This window comes from Aotus nancymaae, unplaced genomic scaffold (assembly GCF_030222135.1).
Source record: "Aotus nancymaae isolate 86718 unplaced genomic scaffold, 86718_ANA_hifiasm-v0.15.2.pri h1tg000003l, whole genome shotgun sequence".
Lineage (NCBI taxonomy): Eukaryota > Metazoa > Chordata > Mammalia > Primates > Aotidae > Aotus > Aotus nancymaae.
This window is the reverse complement of record NW_026988414.1, coordinates 1046939-1058948: the sequence shown is the minus strand read 5'-3', so window position 1 is coordinate 1058948 and position 12010 is coordinate 1046939. Positions and strand designations below refer to the sequence as shown.

General features: G+C 54.2%; 1 protein-coding gene across 1 annotated transcript in view; it reads left to right on the top strand.

The window, feature by feature from the left end:
- LAMC3 (laminin subunit gamma 3) overlaps positions 1–12010 on the top strand; it is an 81264-nt gene that overhangs the window by 9765 nt on the left and 59489 nt on the right. The window contains exon 2 of the mRNA XM_064376985.1: positions 7337–7641. Coding sequence (XP_064233055.1) covers positions 7337–7641 — 305 coding nt within the window. The remainder of the gene's footprint in view (positions 1–7336; positions 7642–12010) is intronic.

Sequence of the window (12010 nt, the reverse complement as noted above, 5' to 3'; positions counted from 1 at the left end):
AATCCCAGCTACTCAGGAGGCTGAGGCAGGAAAATGGCATGAACGCGGGAGACAGAGGTTGTAGTGAGCTGATATTGCTCCACTGCACTCCAGCCTGGGCAACAGAGCTAGACTCTGTCTCTGTCTCAAAAAAAAGAAAAACAAAACAAAAAAACAAAAAAATGAACAACCAAGACCTTCCTCTCTCTCCCTACCTGTAACCTCCCCTTGGAGCAGGTGCCATGAATTCTTATAGCTGAGCGTGGCACCTACACACAGGAGCTGCTCAGTAAGCGCTTGCCAGATGAACGCGTAGACTCGAGGCAGGATTCATACCTTCAAGGAGTTTATAATCCGGTGAGAGAGTGGTGACAGTAGGCAGACCTGACAGGATGGATCACACGGCCCCGAGTGTGTCTGCCAGGCGTGATCCCTGGGTGAGTCTCTGTTTAACAATAGCCAGCATTTAGTGAGCACCTTGCCAGGTGCTTCACCTGCACTGTATGGCTGAGACCCCCAAACACGTCATGTACTAGCGAGGAGTCAGGCTCAGGGAGAAGGACTTGCCTGGTGTCATGCTGTTTCTCTCTTACCACAGGCCCCCCAAAGCCACTGCTCAAAACCGGGGTACCCTCCTACTCAGGGGTCCGTGGGGCCCCAGAGAGAAGGGGCTGCCTAGGAAGGGGGTGAAGGGGGTACTGGTGCCTGTGTCCCACCCACCCCTCCCAGTCTGCACCTGGCCAAGCCAGCAGCTGGGCACAGCAGAGCCGCTCCCCACCCCCCACCAACCAAGCCAAACAGCAGGAGCGCCAAGCTGTGTCCTCTCCAACCAGCTGGAACATAAAGCCCATCAAGAATGACACCGGGACAGTCATAAAATCAAGCCGGCCCACATCCGGCACTGACCAGGCAGGAGGAGCCCAGACCGAAGAGGCTTGCTTTGGGAAAATGGAAAGAAAACAAAGCCCTTTAATTGGAGCCATCTGGGGAGCAGTGGCCTGGGGAGTGGGGCAGGAGGGGGTGGGGTGGAAAGCTGAGCTGGGAATGCAAGGGTGAGGCTGCCCTGCCCACTTTGGGCATTAGAACCAGGCGGGGAAGCTGCTCCCAGCTGCGGGGGAGTCACACACAGCAGGGTCCCTGAGCTCCATGTGGCCACCCACTGTTCCTGTTCTTCCTCTCCCATCCCAGCTCTTGGCATTTCTGGGTGTGGTGACTCCCTATGAGGAGCTGGGGACTCCCCATGGCCATGATGCCAGACACCACAAGACCCTGGCTAAACCAGGGCTGGGCTCCTCAGAGCCCTCCCACCTTGGCACTAAGTCTAAGCCCCAAATAGGAATTAAGATTGCCAAGTCTAAAAGAGCCAAAAAGATTGCCAAGTTATTCTCTAACCTGGGGAGAACAAACAGTTTTCCTTGGATTGGTTATTGCCTAGGACTTTGTGTTAAGAAGGATTCTGAGGAACGGTCTGAGCTGAGACATGACTACATGTTCGCAAAGAGAGGTGGCAGGGCATTCCAGACCATTGCAATAAATCAGGGGACAGACGAGGGGCTGAGAGAATGACAGGGAGCAGGGCAGACGCAAGGAATATTCCAGAGAATGCGCTAGTGATCTGGCGAATGCTGCGGTCACTGGCTGAGGGTGGAGGTGATTCACCAGCTCCTTGTTTTGGTGCATAGAGAGACCAGGGGAGGAAGGAGGATGCCTTTTTTTATTTATTTTCATTTTTATTTTGAGATGGAACTTTGCTCTGTCACCCAGGCTGGAGTGCAGTGGCACAATCTTGGCTCACTGCAACTGCAACCTCCGCCTTCCAGTTTCAAGCGATTCTCCTGCCTCAGTCTCCTGAGTAGCTGGTATTACAGGCGCCTGCCACCACACCCAGCCAATTTTTGTGTTTTTAGTAGGGATGGGGTTTCACCACGTTGGCCATGCTGGTCTTGAACTCCTGACCTCGTGATCTGCCTGCCTTGGCCTCCCAAAGTGCTGGGATTACAGGCATGAGCCACGTTGCCCAGCCAACCTTTATTATTATTATTTTTCCCAAATACGTGTAACACAAAAATTTTGGATATACACCCAGAAGTGGAAATGCTGGATCATATGGCATTTCTAGTTTTAGTTTTATTGGGTTTTTTTTCCCCCAAATGGACCAAACAGTCCCTGGCTTGCTTTCAATTCATTTTAACCTTTAAGCTTTTGTAAAAGTGATCAACCAGGTGAGGAGGGTAGGGCCTATTTCCCAACACTTGTGGTGTAAACTCAAATTGTAGGTTCTTGCTTGGAGTAAGACAGGCTCTTCCCTGCCTACAAGGTTATTCTTGAGTTGCAAAAATTCTCTCTCCATGCTTTTTCCTGTATCCCTCTATTCAATCTCGGCTGCCGCAGAAAGCAGAAAGCAGTCAGAGAGAACGCTCGGGGCGCGGCTTTGCGTGTGTATCGGAAACCTTAGCAGGCAGTAACTGCTCCAGGGCTGGCAAACCGATGCACTGTTTTCAGTTTTCTCAGGAACTGCCAGTTTCCATAATGGCTGCACCATTTCACATTCCCACTAGTAGAGCACGAGGATTCGTTTCTCCACCTCCTCCCCAACACTTGTTATTCTGTTTTTTGATAGTAGCATGAGGTCCAATTATACACATAGATAACTGTGTAGGGAAAATCTCTCAAACCGTGTTTTTCCTCTGCTCTCAGACCACAACCATCATCAACACAGAAGACTTCTAGGACCAAATGCATGGCTTTCCCCCTCACATAACAAGCAGCGGTACCAGCTGGGTGTCCTCTAATTCGGTTCCGACACAATCTACTCAGAGGTAGCATCCCATCCCCCAGACTGAGGGCTCAGTCCCCAAGACTGTCTTCCGCCACACACCCCAGTCGCAAGTCCAGGCCTCAGAAATTTCGGACTGACTAGCTTCAACTTCCCATGACCCCCTCTTTGGGTTCAGTCAGTTTGCTGGAGCAGCTCACAGACTCAGGGTAACACATTGACCGGTTTATTGTAAAGAACATTGCAAAGGACCCAGATGAAGAGAGGAGCAGGTGAGGAACGGCGAAGGGGCGGTGGCTTCCATGCCCTCCCTGGATGAAACCTTTCGGGAACCACCCCGTGTTCAGCCATCCAGAAGCTCCCGAACCCTGTCCGTGGGTTTTCATGGAAGCTTCATGCATCAGCATTGCTTCCCCTGGGTGTAGGGTGGGATCCTGTCTTTGAGGGTCTTAAGACCCACAGGCAGAAATGTGGAGGAACTTCAGAGCGAAAGGAGGGCAGGAGAGGGCAGAGGCCTGCCCCTGAGGCCCAACACCCCAAAATTCTAACAAAAGACCGTAAGAAGGCTATGAGGGTCACGAGCCAGGAGCTGTGGATGAAAACACACATATATATGTATTTTTTTTTTGATAGAGACAGGGTCTTGCTATGTTGCCCAGGCTGGTCTCAAACCCCTGGGCTCAAGTGATCCTTCCACCTCGGCCTCCCAAAGTGCTAGGATTACAGGTGTGAGCCACCATGCCTGACCTGAAAACTGGTATGTATCATAACACCACAATAACACACATAGTACATATAACAGCTTTAGGAGCTATAATTCACATACCATACAACTTACCCATTTCAAGCATACAATCCAGTGGTTTTTAGTATATACACGGAATTGTGCACTCGTCACCGCAATCAATTTAGAATATCTTTCTTTGGGGGGTGCAGAGACAGGGTCTCGCTCTGTTGCCCAGGCTGGAGTGCAGTGGCATGATCACAGCTCACTGCAGCCCCTACCTCCTGGGCTTAAGCCATCCTCCCACCTCAGCCTCTCAAGTATCTGGGATTGCATATGCAAGCCACCACACCCAGCTAAGTTTTTAATTTTTTCTTCTTCTTATTATTTTTTTAGAGACAGGATCTCGATATGTTACCCAGGCTGGTCTCAAACTCCTGGGCTCAAGCGATCCTCCAGCCTCAGCCTCCCAAAGTGCTGGGATGACAGGTGTGAGCCACTGGCCCTGGCTTGAAACACCTTTATTACCCTGTACCTATTAGCAGTCACTTTCTCTTCCTCCCCAGTCCCCATCCTGAACCCCTATCCTGTGACAGCCACCTGTCTCCTTCCTATCTCTGTGGATTTGCCTGTTCTGGACGTTGACGTGGAATCCCATCATATGTGGTCTTTGGTGGTTAGCTTCTGTCACTTAGCAGGACGTTCTCGTGGTTCATTCTCGTGGTTCATTCTCGTGGTTGGGTGTGTCAACGCTTCGCTGCTTCTTGTAGCCCAGTCCTATTCCATCATGTGACTGGCCATGTTTCATTGATTCACTCATCGGTCGGTGGGCACTGGAGTCGCTTCCACACTTTGGCAATTACAAAGCATGCTGCCGTGAACGTCCATGTCTACGTTTTGTGCGGATGTATGTTAAATGTTTTCATTTCTCTTGGTATGTGCTGAGGAGTGGAATTGCTGGGTCCTGTGATAACCGTGTGTCTAACATTCTGAGCAACTGCTAGGCTGTTTTCCAAAGTGGCCGCCCCATTTTCCATTCCCATCAGCAGCGTATGCGAGTTCCAATCCCCCCACCTCCTCACCAACGCTTGTTATTGTCTATGTTGACTCCAGCCAGCTGAGTGGGTGTGAAGAGGATCTCATTATGGTTTTGACTTGCATTTCCCTGCTGGCCAATGATATGGAGTATTTTTTCTTGTGTTTCTTGGCCATTCATATGTCCACTTAGAAATATCTATTCAAACCCTTTGCCGTTTCTGTTTTTCCTTTTTTGAGACAGAGTGTCGCTCTGTTGCCCAGGCTGGAGTGCAGTGGTGTGATCATGGCTCACTGCAGCCTCAACCTCCTGGCCTCAATCAATCCTCCCACCTCAGCCTCCCAAGTAGCTTGGAGGACAGGCGACCATGCTTGGCTCATTTTTTTTGTTTTTTGTAGAGATGGGCTTTTCCCACGTTGCCCAGGCTGGTGGCGAACTCCTGGCTCCAGCAACCTACTCCCCCTTTGCCCGTTTTTAATTGGGTTGTTTGTCTTTTTATTATTGAGTCGTAAGAATGCTTTATATATTCCGGATAAGTCCCCTATCAGATATATGATTTGCAACTATTTTCTCCCACTCTGTGGGTTGCCTTTTCATTTCCTCGGTGGCGTTCTTTGAAGAACAGAAGCTCTGATTAAATCCAGCTTATCTGTTTTTTCTTTTGTCACATGTGCTTTTGGTGTCATTTCTAAGAAGACTCTTCTAACACAAAGTCCCAAAGATTTACTCCTGTTTTCTGGAGCGCAGTGGTGCGATCTCGGCTCAGTGAAACCTCCACCTCCCGGGTTCAAGCAATTCTCCTGCCTCAGCCTCCCAAGTAGCTGGGATTAGAGGCACCCACCACCATGCCTGGCTAATTTTTGTATTTTTAGTAGAGACAGGGTTTCACCATGTTGGTCAGGCTGGTCTCGAACTCCCTACCTCAGGTAATCCACCTGCCTTGGCCTCCCAAAGTGCTGGAATTACAGGCATGGCCACCGTGCCCAGGTTTTTAGCTCTTACCTACAGCCAAGATGTTTCACCAGAGGACTAGAGTGGCTTGTCCTCAGCACCTAAGGAAGACGTTGGCGGCAGCAGGCAGCCTCCTGGGGGCCTCTGGGACCCGGTTACGGTTACGGAAGGATCAGAGAAGAGAAAGCCGCCCATGGGGAGGGAACTGGGCATGTTCTGTGCTGCTCCAGAGAGTGAGAGGCTACTGCCAGCGGTAGACGCACAGGAGGGGCTCCCTGCATGGGGCATTCTTCCCTTCCTTCATTCGTTCCTGCACCAACGCTCAGTGAATGCCTGCCAGGAGTCAGGCACATAGCTAGGCACTGGGGTGGCGGAGATTACCGGAGAGACACCGGTGCTGGCAGTAAGGAACTCCGTCCAGCATGGGGAGCCCAGCGCTGAGCAGGTAACTCTGCAGGAGGCTAGTTATGGGGTCACGTTGCAGGAGACCCCCTCCTCTGGCTTTGGGGGATGTCAGGGCTGTGGGATTAGGGCTTAAGGTTGAGTTGGGCTTCTGAGAGGCGGGGGTGTGTGGATGGAGTCCTAAACTTGGGGGATGGGGGGAGATGGTGGCATTTCAAGCAGTGGGCATTGCCTTTTAAAATTCAAGCTGTACTTCCTTCTTATTATTGAAAGCATAACCGCACTCAGCGTAGAAGCCAGATACTTGCCAGCTTGAACCGTGGAAGGCGGCAGTTCTCCCACGCCCACACCCCAGCCCCCCTCTCCACCCTGCGCTGTCTGAGCTGTTTCTGTTCCCTGATGCTTTTTATCGGGGTGTTTTATCTCCCAGCCCTGTGCTCACTGCCGCGTCGGGGTTTTCCTCTTCTTAGGCATTGCCTGTCGACATCTCATGGGGGAAGAGGAGGGATTAGGAACCGCCCTCCCTCTACCACAGCCATCCTTCCTACCCAGCCTCCCAGGGTATCTGAGTCATCAGGACGGAGCCAGGCCCACTGTTGTGGGCGCTTCTAGGGTGGAGCGGAGGGCAGGCAGGTGCCTAAAGCCTGTAGATCCCCCATCGGGGGGCAGGTCGGGGAGTGGCGCTAAAGCCCAGGGAAGGGAGGGGACACTGAGAGTTTAGGGAGCAAGCAGAGGGCTCAGGAGGGGGCCGAGGCAGGCCCTGGGACAGGCAGCTTCTGAGGTGGTGGGCATGATCGGAGGCCCAGGAGATGAGGCGAGGCAGGGGCCCCCTGCTGTGGCCACGGGGGGCTGTGCGTGAGGTAACTTTGCAAGTGCAGCGTCTTCTGTGGAGTGGCCCGGAGAAGCTGAGCTGCAGTAGGTTGAAGGCTGAGTTGGGAGATGAGGCTGTGGGGCAGTGATTTCGACTTCTCATGGGAAATTTGGAACAGGAGGAAGATAGAAACTTGGAGGAATAAGGGGTCCGGGGAGGATTTCGTTAGGATTACGAGGTCTGTAGTCATTGCCAGGGAATGAGGCTGAAGGCACAGTGGAAGGATCGGCTTTGTTGGGGTATAGTAAAAGAAATAACTTTCTAACGGTAGAGCAGGCTTTCTCAGAATGTGGCAACATCCCTTTGCTGGAGATATTTGAGCAAAAAGAGCTGGCTGCCTGTCAGGGTGTTACAACGGAGATTCCTGTGCAGGGCGGCGAGGTGACCCAGAAAAAGGACAGCAAATACTTGGGAAGCATATGGCATTGTCCTCTCCAGTGCCCCAGCAGGCATCAGGAATGGATGGTGGCATGCTCTTTCCAGAGCTCCAGACAGCTTCCAACTAGTGCATGCGATGCAGCCGTCTGCCGCCCCGGACCGGGATTCCATTTCTCCCTCCCCTTCCATGGAAATGAGCCCACATCTTCCTGGCTGCAGGGAAGGCTTACGAGATCACCTACGTGAGGCTGAAGTTCCACACCAGTCGCCCCGAGAGCTTCGCCATCTACAAGCGCAGCCGAGCCGACGGCCCGTGGGAGCCCTACCAGTTCTACAGCGCCTCGTGCCAGAAGACCTACAGCCGGCCCGAGGGCCAGTACCTGCGCCCCGGTGAGGACGAGCGTGTGGCCTTCTGCACCTCCGAGTTCAGCGACATCTCCCCGCTGAGTGGGGGCAACGTGGCCTTCTCCACCCTGGAGGGCCGGCCCAGCGCCTACAACTTCGAAGAGAGCCCTGGGCTGCAGGTCAGAGAGGAGGGGTTGCGGGGTCAGGACGGGGTTGGGACTCGGTCACAGCAGTAGGAGGGTCTGGTGTGCCACGACACGGGGTGAGGAGCCTGCAGAACCCCATGGTTTTCCCTTTTTTTGAGACTGAGTCTTGCTCTGTTGTCCAGGCTGGAGTGCAGTGGCGCGATCTCGGTTCACTGAAACCTCCGCCTCCTGGGTTCAAGCGATTCTGCCTCAGCCTCCCAGGTAACTGGGATTACAGGTGCCCGCCACCACGCCTGGCCAATTGTTTTTTGTATTTTTAGTAGAGACAGGGGTTTCACCATGTTGGCCAGGCTGGTCTTGAACTCCTGACTTTCAGTGATCCACCTGCCTCGGCCTCCCAAAGTGCTGGGATTACAGGCGTGAGCCACTGCACTCGGCCACAAAGCCCATGGGGTTCAAGCGTTTTGCCTCAGAAGCCTTTGCCACACCTGAGTCTTGTAGATGCCGCTAATGAACCAGGTGGGAGAAGGGCCGCTCAGTGGACCACAGCTGTCCCTTCTCTGGCCTCCTGGGGCAGAGCCCTGTGGCTCCCAGGAGCCTGTGAGGACTGGCAACCCACCCAGCCCCTTCCTTATATGGGCGTGGACGCTGAGGCCTGGAGGGGGATGGCATTTTCCGGGGGCACAGATGAGGCAGTGGAGGGTCCCAGGCCAGCACCTGAGTGTCCAGGCTTCCGACTGGTGTTCTTTCTGGAACTTTCTGCCGCCGGGCCTCACTTCCTCCTCCTGTGAGTTAATAACAGGGTCTGCCTGTGTGTCTCCAACGGCTCCTATGAAAATGGAAAAACGTGACAGGAACATGGGCTTTGGGGTCACAGAGCCCTGGGTTCCCCACTGTAAGTCCACACCAGCCAGCAGCACTTTCTGTGATGACGGACAGCGCCTCTCCCTGCACTGTCCCGCACGGTGCCAGCAGCCACCATGAAATGTGGCCAGCACAGCTGAGAAACTGGATTTTATATTTAATTTTTTAAATAGCCACATGTGTCCAGTGGGGGCCCCTTTGGAGAGGCCGCTGTGTGGTAGCAGGAACGCACACACCCTGACCAGTGCGGCGCTTGGCACGGAGAGCGTGCCCACCCATACTGTGGCGATACATGTGCACGACAGCTCCCGTCCCTGTCCTCGTGGTAGAGAGGGTGGCAGGCCTGCAGCCATGTCGGTCTGTTCAGGGCCCTCCAGTTCCGCCCACATGGGTCCGCCCAGGTGTGGGACCTGCTGGTATCCGCACCATCTGTGTCCACAGCTGTTCATCTACACGCAGGTGTGTTGGGTGGCTCTCTAGTCCACAGGTCCCCAACCCCTGGCTGCAGATGGGTCCTTGTCCATGGCCTGTCAGGAACCGAGCCACACGGTAGGCGGTGAGCCTCGGGCAGGCGGGTGAGCATTCCCACCTGAGCTCCGCCTCCTGTCAGATCAGCCACAGCCGCATTAGATTCTCCTAAAAGCAACCAGGTGCGCGCTCCACGTGAGAATCTATAACACCTGATGGTCTGAGGTGGCTCAGTTTCATTCCCAAACCACCACTTACCCCATTCGTGGGAAAATTGTCTTCCACGAAACCCGTCCCTGGTGCTGAAAGGGTTGGAGACCGCTGCTCATTTCCCTGGGTTCAGACCCGAGAGCTGTCTGAGCCCAGGGAACCTGCCCTCTCCTCCCCTCCAGACTCCCAGAGCATCTCCTTTGCCCATCTGGGATAATAAGGGAACCGGGGTTAGAATCCTGTTTCCAGAGGGGACACTGAGACCCAAAAAGAAGTTGTGTCCCGCTGGCGATAGGTAGCACAAAAACACGTGGAGTCGCCGTCTCAGGGTTCCCAGGACCACCCTTGGGTTTAGTGATTCACTATAAGGACCCATGGAACTCAGAAGAGCTGTGAGGCTCAGGGCTGCGATGCTTTGCAATGAAAGGCTACCGGGGTATTTTGATGTCCCCAGGATCCAGGGCAAAGGGCCAGGCCCCTCTTTGGGCGAGCTGAATCCTTTATCACACAGAACCACATCTCCAGACGTCCAGACCCTGCTCATCACACTAAAAATGTACACATGTCGTCATGATTGTTTAAAATTACAGTTTCTTCTCCACTAGGCTCCAAAGCTCTGTAGATTAGAACATGTTAGCCAAGGCCAGGGGCGGTGGCTCACGCCTGTAATCCCAGCGAGGTCGAGGTCGGGAGTTCGAGACCAGCCTGACCAACATGGAGAAACCCCTGTCTCTACTAAAAATGCAAAATTAGCCGTGCATGGTGGTGCGCACCTGTAATCCCAGCTACTCGGGAGGCTGAGGCAGGAGAATCGCTTGAACCCAGGAGGTGGAGGTTGCGGTGAGCTGAGATCACATCATTGCACTCCAGCCTGGGCAGCAAGAGCGAAACTCCCTCTCGAAAGAAAGAGAAAGAGAGGAAGAGAGAGATGGAGGGAGGGAGCGTCAGCTGAGGGTTGATGAGGACAGGCAGGGAGGGCCAGCCCACTCCCACCTGCTCTGTGTGGCTGCCACTCTGGGGAGACCCTTGGCCGTTGGAGGCTTTCTGTCTGTTGCCTCATGTGTTCTGTACACTGTCCCTGATGGAGAGATGACCTTTTGAGAAATGTCTTCCCTGCTGCTTCTGGACAGAAACCAGCAGAGGACAAAGAGGCAAGGCTACCTTTTCTCCTCATGCTCCCTCTGGTCACATTTAGGGGGCAGGTGCTTTCTCAAAGGACATGGAGCGTGGAAGGAAGGATGTGGCTGCTGGGTCTTGGGTCCCTCTGACCCCCATGGAGGGGCCTAGGACTTTGGAGGGGAAGGCCGACCCGGCTGTGGCGGAGTCAGACCACCAGAGTTGAATGGTCGCCTGAGCAGCCCTTGGACATAGGGCCCAAGTTTTCCACCTCCTGCTTCTCCTTAATGCCACGGCCTGGGTCCTGGGATCCATCCGAAGTCAACTCCAGCACACACTCGTAGCTTGAGCTGGAGACACTACAGGCTGCAAAGTTCTAGTGCCTGGGTTCAGCCCTAAAATGACTTTTTTTGACAGTTTCACTCTGTCACCCAGACTGGAGTGCAGTGGTGCGATCTCGGCTCGCTGCAACCTCTGCCTCCCAGGTTCAAGCGATTCTCGTCCCTCGGCCTCCCAGGTAGCTGGGATTGCAGGTGAGCATTACCACATCGGCTAATTGTTGTATTTTCAGTAGAGACAGGGTTTCGCCGTGTTGCCCAGGCTGGTCTCAAGTGGTCCTCCTGCCTCGGCCTCCCAAAGTGCTGGGATTACAAGCGTGAGCCACCACACCCGGCCTAAAATGACCTTTAAGGCATCAAGACGCGCCCTCTGCAATTTAGCCTAAGGCTTCTCTCTCCCAGCGTCCATCCTGTGTCTCAGAGATTTTGACCCTGTTCCTTTCCCACCATTGTCCTTGCAGACTGATGGCTCGGGTCCCAGGCCAGAAAGCAGAGGCGGGAGACCTGGAGCAGGTCATTGCCATCTCTGGGTCCCACGGGGATGTGTGAGGGCGTTGGAGTAGACACAGGAAGGCAGACCAGCCTAGTGGTTAAAGCTGGGACCCTGGGATCAGATGGACCAGAATCCCGGCTCTGCCATGCACTGGCTGTGCAACTTGGAACAGAATGCTGAGCCTCAGTCTCCTCATCTGTAAATGGGGGTAACAACAATGTCTGCTGCAGGATGACTGTGAGGCTCGAGTCCTAACCACACAATACGCATCAGCTGCCGCCACACCGCGCAGCTCTGATGACCAGTTGGTTTGAGTTCTCCAGGTGACGCTGTTTTCTGGAGAGGGAAGAGTTGCAGTGCCTTCAGCTCTGGACTGCGGTGCTTCCTCCGCCCCAGGCCTTAGCGCCTTGCTCCCGCAGCAGGTCCAGCAGCATCAGTACCCGGGCACTTGTTAGCAACGCCAGCTCCCGGCCCCACCGCTGACCTCTGAATCAGAAGCTGCACTTTCACCAGGTCCCTGCATGCACGCTGGCCTTTGGGAAATGCATCCTGGGGTCATCCGGGCCTGTGGACTCAAGTGCAAGCTTAGCCTGGTGTAGAGGCTCCCACTGTAGCTTTCAGGTGCTGGATCCCTCTCCCCGGCCGAGGCATCCTCCGGCAGGGGGCCTGGGTCCCCGGCAGTAGCTCTAGTCGCCGAGCTCTCGGGGAGCAGGAGGGGCCCGCCGGCCTGTGTCATGCTGGGGTGAGAAGACGGCCTGCCAGGAGCTCATTTTCTGTACTGATGGGCCTGATTGCTAAAGCAGGGGCTCCTGGGCAGAATCGAAACGCTGATTAATATTCAGCTGCAGCTGCTGCTGATGGTAACAGCAGGCAGACGAAAATGTCAGTCTGCACGTGGGTTTTCCCCGACTTC